At 40.4% G+C, this 17,254-nt stretch overlaps 1 protein-coding gene across 2 annotated transcripts in view; it reads left to right on the top strand.

The window, feature by feature from the left end:
- The first annotated feature begins 9,104 nt into the window (after nucleotides 1-9,104).
- The window catches only part of ORC2 (origin recognition complex subunit 2), a 55,007-nt gene continuing 46,857 nt past the window's right edge, over nucleotides 9,105-17,254 (top strand). Inside the window, exons 1-4 of one of the 2 annotated variants that reach the window (XM_070508360.1) lie at nucleotides 9,105-9,380; nucleotides 12,188-12,236; nucleotides 13,685-13,788; nucleotides 14,268-14,411. In XM_070508360.1, the coding sequence (XP_070364461.1) occupies nucleotides 13,695-13,788; nucleotides 14,268-14,411 (238 nt within the window). In that variant the 5' untranslated portion in view covers nucleotides 9,105-9,380; nucleotides 12,188-12,236; nucleotides 13,685-13,694. The remainder of the gene's footprint in view (nucleotides 9,381-12,187; nucleotides 12,237-13,684; nucleotides 13,789-14,267; nucleotides 14,412-17,254) is intronic. The other variant, XM_070508361.1, reaches the window with a different exon arrangement.

The raw sequence follows: 17,254 nt of genomic DNA, 5'->3' as shown, positions 1-17,254 counted from the left end.
GGTGCTGGGAAAACTGGACAGCCACATCTAAAAGAATGAAAATTGACCGTTCTTTTTCACCATTCACTAAAATAAACTGCAAATGGATCAAAGACCAAAAGCTGACACCTGAAACCATAAGGCTTCTAGAAGAGAATATAGGCAGTACACTTTTTGACATTAGTATTAAAAGGATCTTTTTGGACACCATGTCTTCTCAGACAAGGGAAACAATAGAATAAACAAATGGGACTTCATCAAACTAAAGAGCTGCTTCACGGCAAGGGAAAACAGGATTGAAACAGAAAAACAACCCACTAATTGGGAAACAATATTTGCAAGTCATATATCTGACAAAGGGTTAATCTCCATAATATATAAAGAACTCACACAACTCAACAACAAAAAATCAAACAACACGATCAGAAAATGGGCAGGAGACATGAACAGACATTTCTCCAAAGAAGATATACAGATGGCCAATGGGCACATGAAAAGATGTTCATCATCACTGATCATCAGGGAAATGGAAATCAAAACTATGCTAAGATATCACCTTATACCCATTAGAATGGCAAAAATAACCAAAACAAAAAGTAACAAATGTTGGAAAGGTTGTGGAGAAAAAGGAACCCTCATACACAGCTGGTGAGAATGCAAACTGGTGCAGCCACTATGGAAAACAGTATGGAGATTTCTCATAAAATTAAAAATAGAAATACCATATGACCTAGCCATCCCACTACTGGTTATCTATCTGAAGAACTTGAAGTTAGCAATTCCAAAAGTCCCATGCACCCCTATGTTCACTGCAGCATTATTTACAATAGCCAAGACGTGGAAGCAACCTAAGTGCCCATCAACTGATGACTGGACAAAGCAGATGTGGTATATATACACAATGGAAGACTACTCAGCCATAAAAAAGAATAAAATTGTCCCATTCACAACAACATGGATGGATCTTGAGGGAACTATGTTAAGTGAAATAAGCCAGATAGAGAAAGACTATCTCTTTATGACTCCACTCACATGTGGAAATTAAACATGTAGACAAAGAGAACAGATTAGTGGCTACCAGGGGGAAGGGGGCGTAGGGGTGGGCACAAAGGGTGAAGTGGTGCACCTACAACACGACTGACAAACAATAATGTACAACTAAAATTTCAGAAGGTTGTAAACTATCATAAACTAAATAAAAGTTTTTTAAAAATAGAGCAAGATTCGCACAGATTTTAGCTCAGCGACAATCTTCCTCAAGCAAAAAGAGGAAAATTGGCAACAGATTTTAGCTCAGGGCCAATCTTCCTCACACACACAAAATAAATAAATAATAATAAATGAAAATACAGAGAAAGTACACAGGGAAAAGTCACTTTAAGGTAATGTAATAAAATAGTGAATATTAATAAGATAGTGGAGGTACTGTCCCTCCACACACATACAACTCTGGTTCAGGTCACAGTATTTTATGGTCCGAAGATTCTTCCCACATGAATTAAACAATAACAACTAACTTTTATTGGATGCTAGGATGTACTAGGCACCTTTCAAAACACTTTAAAGAAAATGCAGTAATTCAATACTCAATACAACAGTGCCAATAAGTACTATTATTCTCCTTTTATAAGAAAAAGAAAGTTCATCTGTCCAAGGTCAGAGAAGTACTAAGTGGGAGAGCTAGGACTGAACCCAGACATTCAGGCTCATGAACTTGTGCACTTAACCATCGTGAGATACTGCTTCAAACAGTGTTGGTTGTTCTCAGCTATTAGTGCGCTTTCCCGCTCCCCACAAGGCCAGTGCGCCTGGGGGATGGGACGGCAAGGGAGGCTGGATCTCAGTTGAGCTGTTACTAATAGACAAACTAAATCCATGAAAGAATCAAACTCTAATATCCTAGGCATCCATAGTTATAATTTCTGTCCTACGCATGTACAACTCTTCTAGTTGTGCACTATCCTTAATTATGTACCGTCCTCAGGAGAAATGAGAAAATAGTTTTTCTGTGGTTCCTATGAGGAGCCTCGGTTGAGAAATGCTGGTTTAGACCATAATAAAGCAGAGGAGCCTCTCAAAATATAAAACTTAATTATTGTTCCTTCTCCCCGGAAAAAAGCTGCCAGGTGGCTTGGGAGGAAATGAGAATTTTCTTGGACTTACTTGCAATTATTTTGTGATTCAATGTTATTTTAAACTACAGGAGAGAGAGTAGAAATAAAATCTTTGGTGTTTAGAGCCCCTAAAGGTCTAAATCTGGCCCTGGGTCGTAATTGAAATAAGATGGATATAATCCATAGTAACGGCCCTAGTTTTGTTCAAGATGTTACATCAGAAAGGGGTGGAACTGACTTCTAAAACTCACTTTAAGGGCCAATCACTTTTTGCACTTTATCTTAGGGAACAATGTCTAATACACATTAGGAATGAAAATATTTTTTATGGCCAGGTCATGCTGACCAGTATAAACTTAAGTTCTGAATCATTGTATAAGTTAACTAAAAACACTTACATTCAAAAGTATTTTTATTATCTCTAGTATTCAGTAGGGAATTCCCCAAACCATAGGCTTTCCCCATTTCCTCAAAGTAAAATAATCACAGGATTTTAAGAAATCTATAGGGGCCGGCCCAGTGGTGCAGCAGTTAAGTGCACACGTTCCGCTTTGGCAGCTTGGGGTCCGCTGGTTCGGATCCCAGGTGCCGACATGGCGCCGCTTGGCACACCATGCTGTGGTAGGCGTCCCACATATAAAGTGGAGGAAGATGGGCACGGATGTGAGCTCAGGGCCAGGCTTCCTCAGCGAAAAGAGAAGGATTGGCAAAAGTTAGCTCAGTGCTCATCTTCCTCAAAAATAAAAAATAAATAAAAATCTGTAGACATTTAATTTAACAACTGTTATAAATAATGGCTTTATGCACCCTGTAAACTCTTTCTGTATTGAAAATTATATTCTAAAGCTAGTTTCCCAGAATTTGAATTACTATGTGTACATTTTTTAAAGTGTATTCTGCCAAACTTTTCATTACTAATTTGTGTGTGCTTTATGAGAGAGCCTCATCGGCCCGGGTACAAGAAAACCCTGGAGATAAAGTAGGTTCTGGCTACCACATTCTCTTTAATTCCTAGATGCACAGATAGAAGGAATCACTTTTTCTCTTCTGAGCATGATTGAAATCAAATTGATACCTTAAAAAAATTTCTGGGTGGAAATTATTTGCTGAGGCATCTGCCTCTGACATTCTAGACCTACTATATCCTTATCAAGTGTGTATTTAATGCATAGTGTCTAGGTCATTTCATATCTGACAGATATTTTTATTGTGAGTTTTCCATTCTCCCTAGCTCAGTGGTTCTAACCCTAACTGCACATTAAAATCATCTGGGAAATTTTTTTTTTAATTCTGATGACCAGGTCACATTCAGACTCTCTGGGGTTGGGATCTGGCATTAGTAGTTTTAAAGGAACCCCAGGTAATTCTCTCATGCAATCAGCATTGGAAACTCTCTTTAATCCTCTAACAGTCTCTGGCATTCATACCTAGGCTTTCCTTCTTTTAGAACCACTGACTCAATAACAACTTTTCCTAGAGAAATATATAAAATAGTAACTGACACTATAAGAAAGAGATATTAATCCATTCCATAAATATTTTTAAAAATAGACTCACTCATATCAATGCTGCAATCTGCCTTCTCTATTCCCATGCCCAGGCCACTGGACACTATAGGCATCAATACAACTTCACTGGTCCCAACCTTAAGCCCTCAACACTTGGATGTCCTTGTACTTCTTGGCCTGCCCTGTTTATCATTCCCTTCAGTTTCTGTTCCAAAGCTTCATCACTCTAAGGACCACTTTCTCAGCAGCCTCAACTGTTACTTCTTCCATAAAATGGAGGCCATCACACTATAACATTCTTAATTTCCTGTTCTCCCCTACCACTTTGAAGAACAACTATATCTGCAACTATCCTCTCATCTCCTTGCTGCCTGTCTCTGAAGATGAGGTATCTCACTTCATTTATTATTTTACTCAACATTCCTGGGCAATTCTCATTTTCCCCCCTTTGGCTTTAATCTCTATGGTGATTACCCCTCATTCTCTATCTGTAGGCCTTGACCTCTTAAATGAATTTCAAACTCATGTCCAACTGTTTGCAGGGTAATTGGATATCTCTCAGGCACTTCAAAGTCAAGATGCCCCAAGCTAAACTCAGTTTTTCTCCTACCCTTTCCCTCTCTGCAATCTCTCTTTCACTGCTCTCTTGGGACTGATACCCAGGCAACCAAGCCAGAAACCTGGGAATTATATCTTCCCTCTCCCTTACCTCTGTATCCAGTCTCCAAATCCTGCTGACTTTGCCTTTTTTTTTTTTTTTTTGCATATCCATCCTTTCCACTTTTACTACTGCAGCTCAAACTCATGTCTTCATCTTCATATCCACACTGCTTCCATAGCCTCCTAACTAGATCCTTTGTTCCTCTCACATTTATCGTCCTTAAACATCTCTCAGTCCTCTGGTTACAATTAGTCAGTGGTTCCATCATAGAGGATAAATTCTATGTTCCTTACCCTGAGACTTATTTCTCCCACCCCATCTCCTATCATTCTTGCTTTCACTTGAGGTTTAAGTAACATCAAGCTGCTTTGTACTACCACACCCAGTTTGTATTACCATACTCTCTTCCTGAAAGCCCTTCCCCACCTCCATTCTCTACCATTTTAAGTTGGATTGGCTTTTCCTCTGCTACCTGGCCCCTTTACATGCCCACCCATCAGGCTGAGCAAAGTGGTAGTTGTCCTAGTAGTTCTCAGTAGATTCTCTCTTTGCACTTAACAATGACTTATTGTATTGAAATTATCTGATTCTTTGTACCCAAATAGAATCTAAGTTCCTTAAGGGTAAGGGACATGCAGGCACTATGTCCCTGCTACAGGTACGTGCTCAACGTTAATTAAATAAACTGAAGTGTTTAAAGAAAAAGACTCAGAGATAAAATGGATTTTGAAAGCAGCAATAGCATCTACATAAAGCTTTTCCTGACACTGGCAGTAAAGACAGAAGTTAATTCAGTTTCCCAAATTCAGCAACCAATGCAAATATCTCTTGTCCATAAGACCTACCTGGTCCTGATTGTTTAATCTAGATTTCTTACTGACATCTATGCAGCTATTTAGATTACATTTCTTTTTTTTAAAGATTGGCACCTGAGCTAACATCTGTTGCCAATCTTTGTTTTCTTCTCCTACTTCTTCCCAAAGCAACCCCCTCCAACCCCCCAGTATATAGTTGTATATTCTAGTTGTAGGTCCTTCTGGCTCTGCTATGTGGGACGCCACCTCAGCATGGCTTCATAAGCCATGCTAGGTCCATGCCCAGGATCCAAACTGGCAAAACCCCCGGCCGCTGAAGAGGAGCATACGAACTTAACCACTTGGCCATGGGGCCAGCCCCTAGATTATATTTCTATTTGCAATATATAAACTGATATTCTTGAATTTGATCATATAAAATATGGTTTGGGTAAAAAAACCTTGTTTGAATATAAAAGCAATTAAACTTGAAAAAATGATTTCACATTTTTTAACTCAGTCATCTCCCTGAGGAAGAAATATATAAAATATCCTGATTTTCTTTGTTGTGCAGACAGATGAGATCACTGGTGAAGAAAAATACACAGCTGATATTTTGATCTTGCAATCTACAGTTTAAAAATTAATTAAAACTTTAAAAATTATTTTTCCTTTAAATTTGATGACATTTCTTTTTATATTCCTTGTTTTGTAGATATAGAATCTTTATCTCCGAGATTTTTTAAATTACAGTTTGGAATAAATTTTCTTCTGGGTTCTATATAGTCTTTTTGCTCCTGGTCTATTTGTTTTGTCTCTCTCAGACTTGAGGCTTTATTTAAAAGTTTGGTGATGCTAAAATAGATTGGAAACTCTGCTTGCAGGGGCAGAGCTTATCAGTTAGTAGGTTTGACTGTGGATCCACAGGTGAACTGGCTTTTTCAGTTGAGGCTTCCTAACTGTCTTCTGATTAGTCTGCCTGGAGAGGAAGTGTTTACATTTAACAATCAGGGGATATATGACTAGTTGGCAGTATTCTAGGAGCCAAACAGGAGAAGGTTCTCAGTCTCCCACATAATCTGCCCAATTGCACCACCCCTCCAATTTCAGTGTGACTTCTCATTCTTAGTCTGCTGTGTTGTCTAGAGCCTCTGGTTCACGTAAACTCCTGGTCTTCCACTAAGTAAGACAGGAGATCTGGGAGCTCATTGTTCCTTCTTTCAGACTGTAACCAGTCCTCCAGTTCTCAGCCCCGTGCTACTCGTCTGACTTCAGAGGGTCCTGTAGACGACCTGGAGTTCTGTGACAGGAACAGGCTTCTTGTCGGCATTCTCCTTTGTAGGCCTGGGTTTCAGCTTACTCTGCTTTGCCTAAATCACTGCACATCTTCCAAAATTTTGTTTACTTATCTCACCTCCTTTCCTGTTCTTTTAATTGTAGGTTTATACTTAAAAAATTCTTTTTGATACTGTTGTTTTAGTGGCATTTCAAGAGAGTGTTCAATTCACCATGTTTAATCAGATTATGTTAGAGAATTTTAAAGCCAGGCCCTCAATTTCAAACTGTAACCCTATCAGCTGCTGGTGTCTCTACCCCTGTAAGATGCATACAAAATGAACTTGGTCCTCTGTTTCCCTATGGAAAAGTCTAATGCTCTGCCCCACATTTCTGTGAATACATGGGGGAGTTGCCATGTTATGGTTATCTCTAGCTTCAATTTCCTGCCACCCCTAAATTCCAGATCTCCATGCTGAATGGTATCGCTGTTCTCATCCATCCTGTCAATTTAAAAGGGAAACACAACTCCTTCCCTCTACTTTGCACACATATACCACAAAAACAAAATCAAAACCCACCACTCACACCAAGGCCTCTGAGTCTGTATAAGACTTTATTGAAGATTTTAGAGGGAAATGGAAGAGGGTTTACATCATAGAAACATAAAGAACATATTAGTTGAGTATCTATTCGATATTCCTAGATCTTCAAATTTTTGAGAACTCTTCAAGCACTTCATTGTTAACTGTTGGCTATGTTCTTTCCTCTTATTCTCTCTACATACCCCCCCCCACACACACACAAGTTCTTTTTTTATTTCCAATGTAGAGAAAATTATCTTTCTTTTTTGTTTTCTTAAACCCTGCTAACCAGAATGGAATATTGAGGCATCCAGGGCACTATCATTTCAGTTGCTCAATTGGATTTCCTAAACAGCTTCCAAAATGCTGTGACTCCATCTCTTCCTTCCCTCTGCTCTACCTCTTACCTCCTTTATCCAAGTGATCTTTCAGTACAAATCTGACTAGTGCCCTAAGAGTCACACTAGCCCTTCATGACAACAGACCCAACTTTGCACTTGCCTCTCAGCACTTTATGTACCTATTATATTGATTTGGGCCTTCTACCTGGAAAATTTTACCCCTCCTCTGTGCCTGGCTTCAATCTACTCAGTCCTCAGGTTGCCCTTTAAGTATCTCTTCCTCCAAGAAAATTGTTCCTGACTCCTTTTGTCCTTTAATTAGATACTCCTGCCACATGGTCCAATAAACACTGGACTTCCATATGGTAGCATTTTTCTCAATATTGTCTGTTATCTTCCCCTCTAGTATCTACCGTGGGGGCAGAGATGGTGTTTGGCTCACTCAATAGTCTATCCTTATTATCTGGGCATTCTGTAGTTTTGTTTTGAATTGTTGACACAAATAACCCATAATAAATCTATAAATCAAAATTGGGGTGAATTTATTATGAGCCAGTTTGAGGACTTTAGCCCAGGAGGACTTTCCCACCGAGGAAAGCAGCTCTCTGCAGAGGTGGGGTGCACAGAGTGGTTATATACCTCTTGGAACAAAGAGCATACATCACATACGACACAAACGGCTCTTTTACTGCTGTCATGAGATGCTTTGCCAACACAGCAGGTCAATGGTCACAAGGTGAGCACAGCAAGTCAGTGGTCAACAGGTCACGAGGGTGAGTTAAAGCAGGTCAGTAATTAATCCTTAGTTTCTGGGAAGAGATGCTTATTCTTTTTGTTTTGTTTTTGTTTTTTTCCTTTTACTCCCCAAAGCCCTGTGGTACATAGTTGTGTATTTTCAGTTGTGGGTCCTTCCAGTTGTGGTATGTGGGTCACCGCCTCAACGTGGCCTGATGAGCGGTGCCATGTCTGTGCCCAGGATTCAAACTGGCAAAACACTGGGCCACCAAAGCAGAGCACGCAAACTTAACCACTCAGCCACGGGGCTGGCCCTAGAGATGCTTACTCTTAAAGAAATGCTGATATGGGGGAGGCAACACCCCCATCTTTAAGGGCATCATTCTTGTCTTTGGGACATAGTAAATGTTTAAAGCAGATGGACCATGCATGTTCAACAGGCCACATGAGGCCGAATTAGTTTTAAACCAAATGGCTTCCTCACATACTCCAATATAGCCTATGGCTTTTCATGTATTCATCAGAATGAATGAATCCAAATGAAACAGTATTCTGTTAGCGGGTAACACTAGATCCAGGCAGGTTCATTCATTTTCTTCCACATTCTCTCTCCCTACCTCTGTTAATTCTACTTTCCCAGTCTCTTCATCCTATTAGCAGCCTGATGCCATCTCCATATTCAATGGTCGGCTCTAATTCTCTTCTTTACAGAAGACTTCTCCCCTCCTCCCTTCCCCAAGCCCTTGAGATGCACAGGATCCTACCTTTCGCCCCAAATGAGGTAAAGTTTTTAAAAGACCAAGAATTCATTCCCATTATCTTTTTCCTCAACAGAAGGTATCTAGAGAAACCAATGCACACTTTTTAAGATTGCCTCAACAGAGAGACACCGCTCAGATCGCTACACCTCTGCATATTTCCTCAGGTCTAATCAACACTTCCTTCTCCCGTCACCGGAAACGGAAAGAGGAAAGGAAAGGGCCGGAACCCAGCCCTTACGGATTCATTTTCCTCGAGTTTTTTGGGGGGGCGGGGCCGCCGGGCCGGCGCTGATAGGCCGGCAGGGCCGTCGCTCTCAGGCGACTCCGCTTCCCATTGGTGTCCTGGGGCTCCGCCCACTGGGCAGGGCGGGAGATTCGGTGTGCAGCAGGCAGGCCTCCCATCCCCCGCCGCCTCGGGGCTGCCCTGCTCGACCTTGTGACCCTGCGACCCTGCGACCCTGCTCCTGCGCCGCTGTCTAGAATTTGGCTTTCCCGCCGGGGCCGAAGCCGCCTTCCCTGCGGCGGCCATTCAGCGAGGCGGCCGGGGGCCCCCGGACGGACACCTGGCGTGTGTGGCGGGGCCACCGGGCCGCCCGCCTCCCTCTCCTGCACCGCTCGGGCGTGCGAGGTGAGTCCAGGTGCACCCGGCCCGGCCTGCCCCGCGGCCTGCGGGCAGGGGCGCTGTGCCCATCTCGCGGCCCTCCCCCTGCTGACCCCGGCTCCGGAGCGCAGCCCACCGGTCAGCGGCGCGAGGCCCAGGCCGAAGCCCGTGACCACTTGTGGGGATGAGGGGCTCCCTCTGCAGGACCGTCCTTCGGTCTGTCCAGCAGTGATAGACTTTCTGTACTCGGGACGCCTGTTGCCAACATACCTGGTTCCCGGCGTTAGAGCCTTGTGCTTGGAAAGAGAGAACCGTCAAAGTCCGTAAGGACAGCGTCCCGGGAGAGGAGCAGGTCCCGTGGTCTCGTCCCAGAACCACCCCGAGCGAGGACCCGGCAATGTTGTCGTCCCAGCCTGGAGGCGCCAAAGGAATCCTGCCATCTGAGCGGTCACCCTGGGCCAGTTGCTTGATCGTAAAATGTTGACAAACCAGGCTCTTTTGGTAGAACTTCTTACATTAAAAGGATGTTGATGCGTTCCTTTTTGTTTTACAACTGAAATCCTAATAGAACAGTTACGTCTTCCTTAGTTAAATTGCCATCTGAAAAAAACCCAGCAGGGCCCTACACCTTTGTGTATTATAGGCACTGCGTGTTAAATGGCCGTCATTCATTCATCGTTTGTTGCGCGCTTCTGTGAGACGTTAGATGGAATATAGAGATGGGCAAGAGATCTGCATGGTTAAGTTGAAGTTTAAAGTAAAAATACCCGTAATAGGGAACATTTCATTAGCATTTTCACGTGCCAAGCACATGATCTCATGTAGTCGTCACAGCTTTGTCCAAAGTCACACAGTTATACGTGTGGAGTTAAGATCAGAACCCCCATTTATCTGGTATTAAAATTGGTGCTTGACCACTAATCTGGGCCACCTTCTTTTTTAAAGGATTGTATTTTTAAAAATTGCAGCAAATCCTTTATTTGCTTTCAAAGGAGAGTGTGATGCTCTTCAGACCCATTTGGTGCTGCTGTATTGCCTTGTTCGCTTCTTAAAGGGAGTCCACTTAAAAGTAAGCGCCCAAGACAGTGCCTTAAGGAGTAAATGGTCACTAACTGTTTGCGTTTTGTTCTGTGTTTGTTGGGTAGGTTTTTTAAAGAAATTGTTAGAGAAGAAGGAAGGAAAGGTTCCTTTCAAGGTCTTTGCAGAAAAGACTTCAGTTTGGTGGTTCTGTACTATATGATAAGATGTCTGAAAATCTAGAAAAGGAAATTGTGTATAAATGCACTTGGCTACAAACAAGAGTGAGTAAGACTGTCTCCCTCCAGGCAAGTCTTCTGTAAAATACCATAGGGAAATTGCCCAGGACAATATTGAGGTGTGAAAAGTATTTGTTTTTAAACTTTCTTTGAAAATATTTTTTCCCCCGAAGGATCTACTAGACTTTTGCTGATGAGAATTATGTAACTGACCTTTATTCCTTTTTCACTTTGGTTGCCAGGAGGCTCAGAGCCCAAATTCTTTGTATGATTTCATTTTCTTCTTTTTTTAAAATATTTTCCCTGATCCAGACTCCCTATCAGTATTTATAGTTTATCATTTGTTTTATTGCATTTGCTTATTGTCACTGCTTCAGATTCTTTGTGGAACACAGCAGTATATAATTTAAAATAATGTAGATTATGCTGAATCTGGCCATGCTCTCAAAAGTATGCTTGATGTTGAACTTAGTGAAGTGGAAACCTAGAGGAGCTGTGGAAGTCTTGGATATTTGAACTGCCGTGTGGGAAACTGAGTAAACATATTATGAGTAGTTTCCAGAGGTAAAACAAACATTTAGGAAAACAGATTTGTATGTAATGGCAGGAGAAGTGTGTGGTGTAATAGAATGATCAGGGACATCAGAATCAGTCAAACGTGGATTTCAGCCCTACCACATTTTCTACCTGTGTAAATTTAGGTCAGTAATTTAATATTTAACCTCTGTTTACTCATCTGTAAATTGAGGGAATTATATGTATTTTAACTACCTCAAAGAACCTGAGGATTTAGGGGCCGGCCCTGTAGCCAAGTGGTTAAGTTCACGCGCTCCACTTCGGCGGCCCAGGGTTTCACTGGTTCAGATCCTGGGCACGGACATGGCACCTCTCATCAAGCCATGCTGAAGCAGCGTCCCACATGCCACAACTAGAAGGACCCGCAACTAAAAATACACAACTATGTTTCGGGGGGCTTTGGGGAGAAAAAGGAAAAGTAAAATGTTAAAAAAAAAAAAAACCTGAGGATTTAATGATCTGGTATACATAAAAATGCCTAATACAATGCCTGGCAAACAGCCCCTCAAAAAACTATTTTATACACATACAAAGAAATTGTAAGTTTTTTTATTTTATACAAATGTCTTGTAGATGCATTAAACTTCTTCTCTAATACACTCAAATTTCTTATAATAAGAAGCAGTTCATCACTAGAAAGATGGCCCAAAAGGGTACATTCTCCTGGCAATGGTCAGATAAATTATAGATGAAGTATTATCCTTAGAACAAAGCATAAACCTAATAGAGTTGTTGTGAGAATTAAAGGAGAATACATACAGAATATTCTAAATGTCTAGCACAAAGTAAGTGCTCACATTTTGGCCTCCTCCCTCCGCCTATCTGCTCCCCCCCCATTCCAGATCTTCTCAGTTTGTAGGGCTTTGCTGCGCCATCATGATAACTCTGACTTTGTAAGAACTGCATTTATCCATTTATCTTGTTTGCTTAAACTCATGAACTTCTTTGGTGCTTTCGTTTTCCTATTAGCTGACCCTGACTGAGTTCTTTTTCCAATTGCAGGTGACTGTACCTGAATTTTCCAGCTGCAGAATATGTAGTACCTTTAAAGGTAAATGAACACTGAGACGAGTCATTTCAGTGTGCTAGTTACAAGAGAAAACTTGGCAACGTTTAGTAAGTTATCTGCATGCAAATAACTGACTCATGAGGGGCACAGTCAGTAGTTCCTCTTGTAAGGAGAAAGTCAAAAATAGGGTTTATAAGAGAGAGAGAGGAGAAAAAACTTCATTTTTCAGGTAAACTGAGTAGCTGGCAGCTAGTTGGAATCATCATTAATTAGTTTCAGGCAGTTAGTATTATAAGTTTGAAACTAAATTTTGTCAGAGTACCCAGAGTTGATCAAGTTTTGCTTGCCTAACTCTGAAGTTTGTTCAGTGAAGAACTGTCTGTAAGATATGGGAAAGATTCATGCTTACTGTTTAGTTACCAAGAAACCCAGAAAGCCATATTCCTAATCGTAAAGTTGTTTGGTGAGCGGGCAGTAATAGTAAAGGGAGGTGCTTGAGAATCTTTGATTCAGACGTGATCCATCATGGAAGTATGTAGACGTCCCCCAGTGGACTGTGTGTTTCCAGTGGGCAGATACTAAAATCCACCGAGCCGTTATTCTGTGTTTGGCTGCCCCTTTTCTAGACTCTCCTGTATTAACCACCGCTTCCTGGTATGGCTGTTATTCTGTAGATTGGTTAGAGCCTCTTTACAGACAGAATTGTTTTCCTGTTATTATGTTTTAGTTGGCTTGATTGGGTTTGGCTTTTTCCAACTCTCAGACACCTCTTCCATTTTTCAGATAAATAATTGTTACCTATTATCAAAAACATAACATTAATACAATACAGAGTCCCCCCTTATCCACAGGGGATACATTCCAAGACCCCCAGTGGATGTCTGAAACCGAAGATAGTACCCAAACCTATATGTGCTGTTTTTTCCATACATACATACCCATGATGAAGTTTAATTTATAAATTAGGCATAGTAACGGATTAACAGTAATAACTTCTCTTGGCATATCCAAATTGCCAGCAAAACTACTGTTACACCTTGGGGCTGTTATTAAGTGAAATAAAGGTTACTTGAACACAAGCACTGCCGTACCATGACAGTCGATCTGATAACCAAGAGGGCTGCTAAGTGACTAACGAGCAATAGGCTGGACAGAGGAATGATTCACGTCCTGGGCAGAATGAGTGGGGGGGCGTGAGATTTCATGACACTGTTCAGAATGGTGTGCAGTTTAAAACTTATGAGTTGTTTATTTCTGGAATTTTCCATTTAATAATATTTTGGGGCCACAGTTGACCTCAGGTGACTGAAACCGTAGAAAGCAAAATGGTGGATAAGGAGGGACTACTGTAATGCATAATATATATTTCATACTTAAAAGACTTTTAAAATTGTTATACAAATACGTGTATTCATTACTGAATGTTTAATTTATTTGGCTGTTGATGTGAAATTTTCATCACTTTTGAGTGCTGTATTGCTTTTCTTTAGGTTGGCAGTGATGAGTAAACCCGAGTTAAAGGAAGACAAGATGCTGGAGGTTCAGTTTGTAGGAGACGATGATGTTCTTAACCACATTCTCGACAGAGAAGGAGGTACTGCGTGACTGTACGATTTGAGAGATGCTTATGTATCGGTTATGAATTAAGTCACTTTTTACAGTATTTTAATCTTCTATTTTGAAAATATAGCACACAGTATTTCATCTGGTAAGATTGTAAATAAAAATTTAATTTTTAGTTCACTGCATTCAAACTTTATTGAAAATAATAAAGCTTCATCTAATATGAAATACTCAGTCATAGTGGTAAGTGATAAGTACCCACTTTAATTAAAATATGTAGTTATTTTGACCCCCAAAAATATAATAGTTTCAGGGTTTTTTTTTTTTTTTAACTAAATTATATAAACTGTGGAAGAGTGGTCTTTACTTTAATCAAAGAGAAAACGCTAAATTTTTTTCCAGCTTTTAAGTAATGACAGTATAAGTAATACAGTTTGTTTACTTATTTAAATGTAATGTTTAGAGAGAATTTATGCCTGTCATGTTCTAATTCTTTGGATGTTCTTATAGGAGCTAAATTAAAAAAGGAGCGAGCTCAGCTTTTGGTCAATGCAAAAAAAATAATAAAGAAGCCAGAATATGATTTGGAGGAAGATGACCAGGAAGTCTTAAAAGATCAGAACTATGTGGAAGTTTTAGGACAAGACATTCAAGGTATCTGGCGGGGGATAGAGGAGGAATGTACACGCATATTTTTGCTAGTAGCCAAAATTGCTTTGCAGGATGCATAAAATAGTCTGGTAGGTTAAGCAGTGGTGTGCTATATTATTTTTTTTCCAGTTTTTTTATTATAAAATTAACATAAAATTTACCGTCTTTACCGTTTTTAAGTGTCCAGTTTAATTGTATTAAATACATTCATAATATTGTGCTGCCGTCACCACCATCCTTCTCCAGAACTCTTTTCATGTGCTGTGCTGTATTATTTCTCACCAGAGAAGCATTGCTTCAGGCTTCTTCTCTATAGTTGGAAGGGTTGGAAGCACGAAGTTTCTACTGAGTTTTTTTTCTGTAGTTTTTTTTTTATAAATGGCCAGTCCTGTATTTAATTATTTTTAGAAAGATGAATTCTACAGACCAACCACTCTAAAGTTATTTTTTAAGATATTTGTATTTTTAACTAATTTGAAATAATTTCATAAAACAAGTCACTTCATTATTACCTTGCTTTACTTTACAGAGATAGTTAGAAGGAACGTTCCAAGAAGTAATGTTGTTCCAACCTAGGCATGCTAGTATTATGTTTTTTTAAACTTAAGCCAGCTTCTCCTGCCAGATAATACATAAAATATTTTAGACTTGAATTATATTATAGGGCGCAAGAGCACAGATATATATTAGAGTAGAAAGAACACAGATCTACTCAAGTTGACTTAAAAAAATAAAGACCAAAGAACGAAATCAGTATTGTTGGGCACTAGGGGCATTGGACTGGAACCACATTTGGCTTTCGTGGCTCTCCTAATCTCCCTCATGTCTTCTCTGTGCATCCATTCTGTTCTCTCTATGCTTCCTATCTGCTCGTGTACATGTTTCTTACTCTCTTATGCTTGGCTTATAAATGGCCATCATGACTACTCCTGATGTCTTTCTCACTTCTTGAGTCATAATGTTTCTAGTTTAGTTCCCAGTGTTAAATGACATGATACCAAAAAATGACCATTGTCCCTTAATAGGCTTGTGGGCAGGGTGGATTCTCTTAAAAGAGTCCCCAGCTAGATAGTTGACAATTCTAGGGCATAGTCTGAATAGAACTTTGGATTTTTGACTTCCTGTTATGCTAGACCTAAGTAGAGAGATTGAAAATAATAATCAGGGGCCGGCCGGGTGGCGCAGTGGTTGGGTGTGCGCGTTCCGCTTCCGTGGCCTGGGGTTTGCAGGATCCTGGGTGCAGACATGGCACCGCTTGGCAAGACATGCTATGGTAGACATCCCACATGTAAAGTGGAGGAAGATGGGCACAGATGTTAGCTTAGGGCCAGTCTTTCTCAGCAAGAAGAGGAGGATTGGCAGCAGATGTTAGCTCAGGGCTAATCTTCCTCAAACAAAAAAAAAAGGAAAGAAAATAATATTCAAAAAAACCAAAAACGTTTTCTCTTAAAAATCATTTCTTATTGTAAAAGTAATACATATTTGTGGTAGAAATTCATTGCTTCCACTGTTTTTCACATATTGGCACCCACACAAATGATATTTGGAGGCACACTAGAATAAATGGAGAATACTCCAAACCAGGGACAAATGCTGTAGGGCTTCTAATCCTTATTCCTACCCTGTCTGCAGGCCCTGACTGGCATCCTCAAAGGCCAAGAGGATCAATACTCAGCACACCTGTAACCCGTACCTTTAATTTCTGCACACCAGTTGGAAAACTTCGCCTTAGAGCAGTGTTTCTCAACTTTTTTTTCATGATTATATCCTAAGGAGCCTTTCTAGGCACTTTCTCCTAATCACCTCCACCCGTGAAATTTTAATACTACATATGTACTATTTATCTGTTTATTTACTATGATGCTTTGGAGGGTCTAAGATGTTTTTCGTGCTCTCTCTCCTCCCACAAAGAGCCAGTTTTCATTCCATGAGGAGCAATATTGTTCCTGTTGAGAATGCATGCTTTAGAGAACGTGGAACTGTTAACAGTTTAGTGTTTATCTTCTGTCTGTCTGTACATGCATGCAGACACATAAGCTTGTGTCTACACTCTGAGTCCAGGAAAGGAACTGCTCATTTGACTGTGGGCATGTACAACAGAGGAGCCGATAACCAGTCTCGCAGACATGACTTTCGGTTTTGATTTGTTTTTTCTTGTCTGCCAAAATATGTATAGGAGGGGCTGGCCTGGTGGCGTAGTGGTTAAGTTTGTGTGCTGTGCTTCAACAGCCTGGGATTCGTGGGTTTGGATCCTGGGCACGGACCTACACACCTCTTGTCAAGGCATGCTGTGGCAGCGTCCCACATAGAAAATTGAAGAAGGTTGGTACAGATGTTATCTCAGTGCCAATCTTCCTCACCAAAAACAAAAACAAAACACCAGAAAAAATGCAAAATGTGTATAGCAGTGGAGAGTGGTGTTCCAGATAAGATAGAGGAAGGAGAGCTTTTTAATGTTTTTTTCAGGGAAGAAATGTTGACATCTATCACAGACTTCTTTAACCTTGAGATACTGAACAATAAGCTTCTGCCTAATCTTTTATTAGAAACAGAAGAGAAATAAGCTTTATTTTTAAAACACAGAGGGATATTTGACAAAGAATCTTTAGGAATAGTTAAAAAAGAAAGCTTTTCAACAAGAACCTTTAAATACTTTATTAATTAATCCATTTACTTACTATTGAAGTGTAAGTTGCTTCTTATTCACAGCACACATCTTGACATACCTGGCGTAGTTCTCATAGTCTATTAATGCATCCAGTCTGGAGAAAAATCATTGCATAGCAGTACTAGGTGATCTCAGGCATGAAATAGAAGATTTCCCAAAGGTCTCCCAAAATAATTAG

The sequence above is a fragment of the Equus asinus genome, chromosome 4 (assembly GCF_041296235.1).
Source record: "Equus asinus isolate D_3611 breed Donkey chromosome 4, EquAss-T2T_v2, whole genome shotgun sequence".
Lineage (NCBI taxonomy): Eukaryota > Metazoa > Chordata > Mammalia > Perissodactyla > Equidae > Equus > Equus asinus.
Note: the sequence above shows the minus strand (reverse complement) of the source record. Positions and strands in the feature narration are given on the sequence as shown.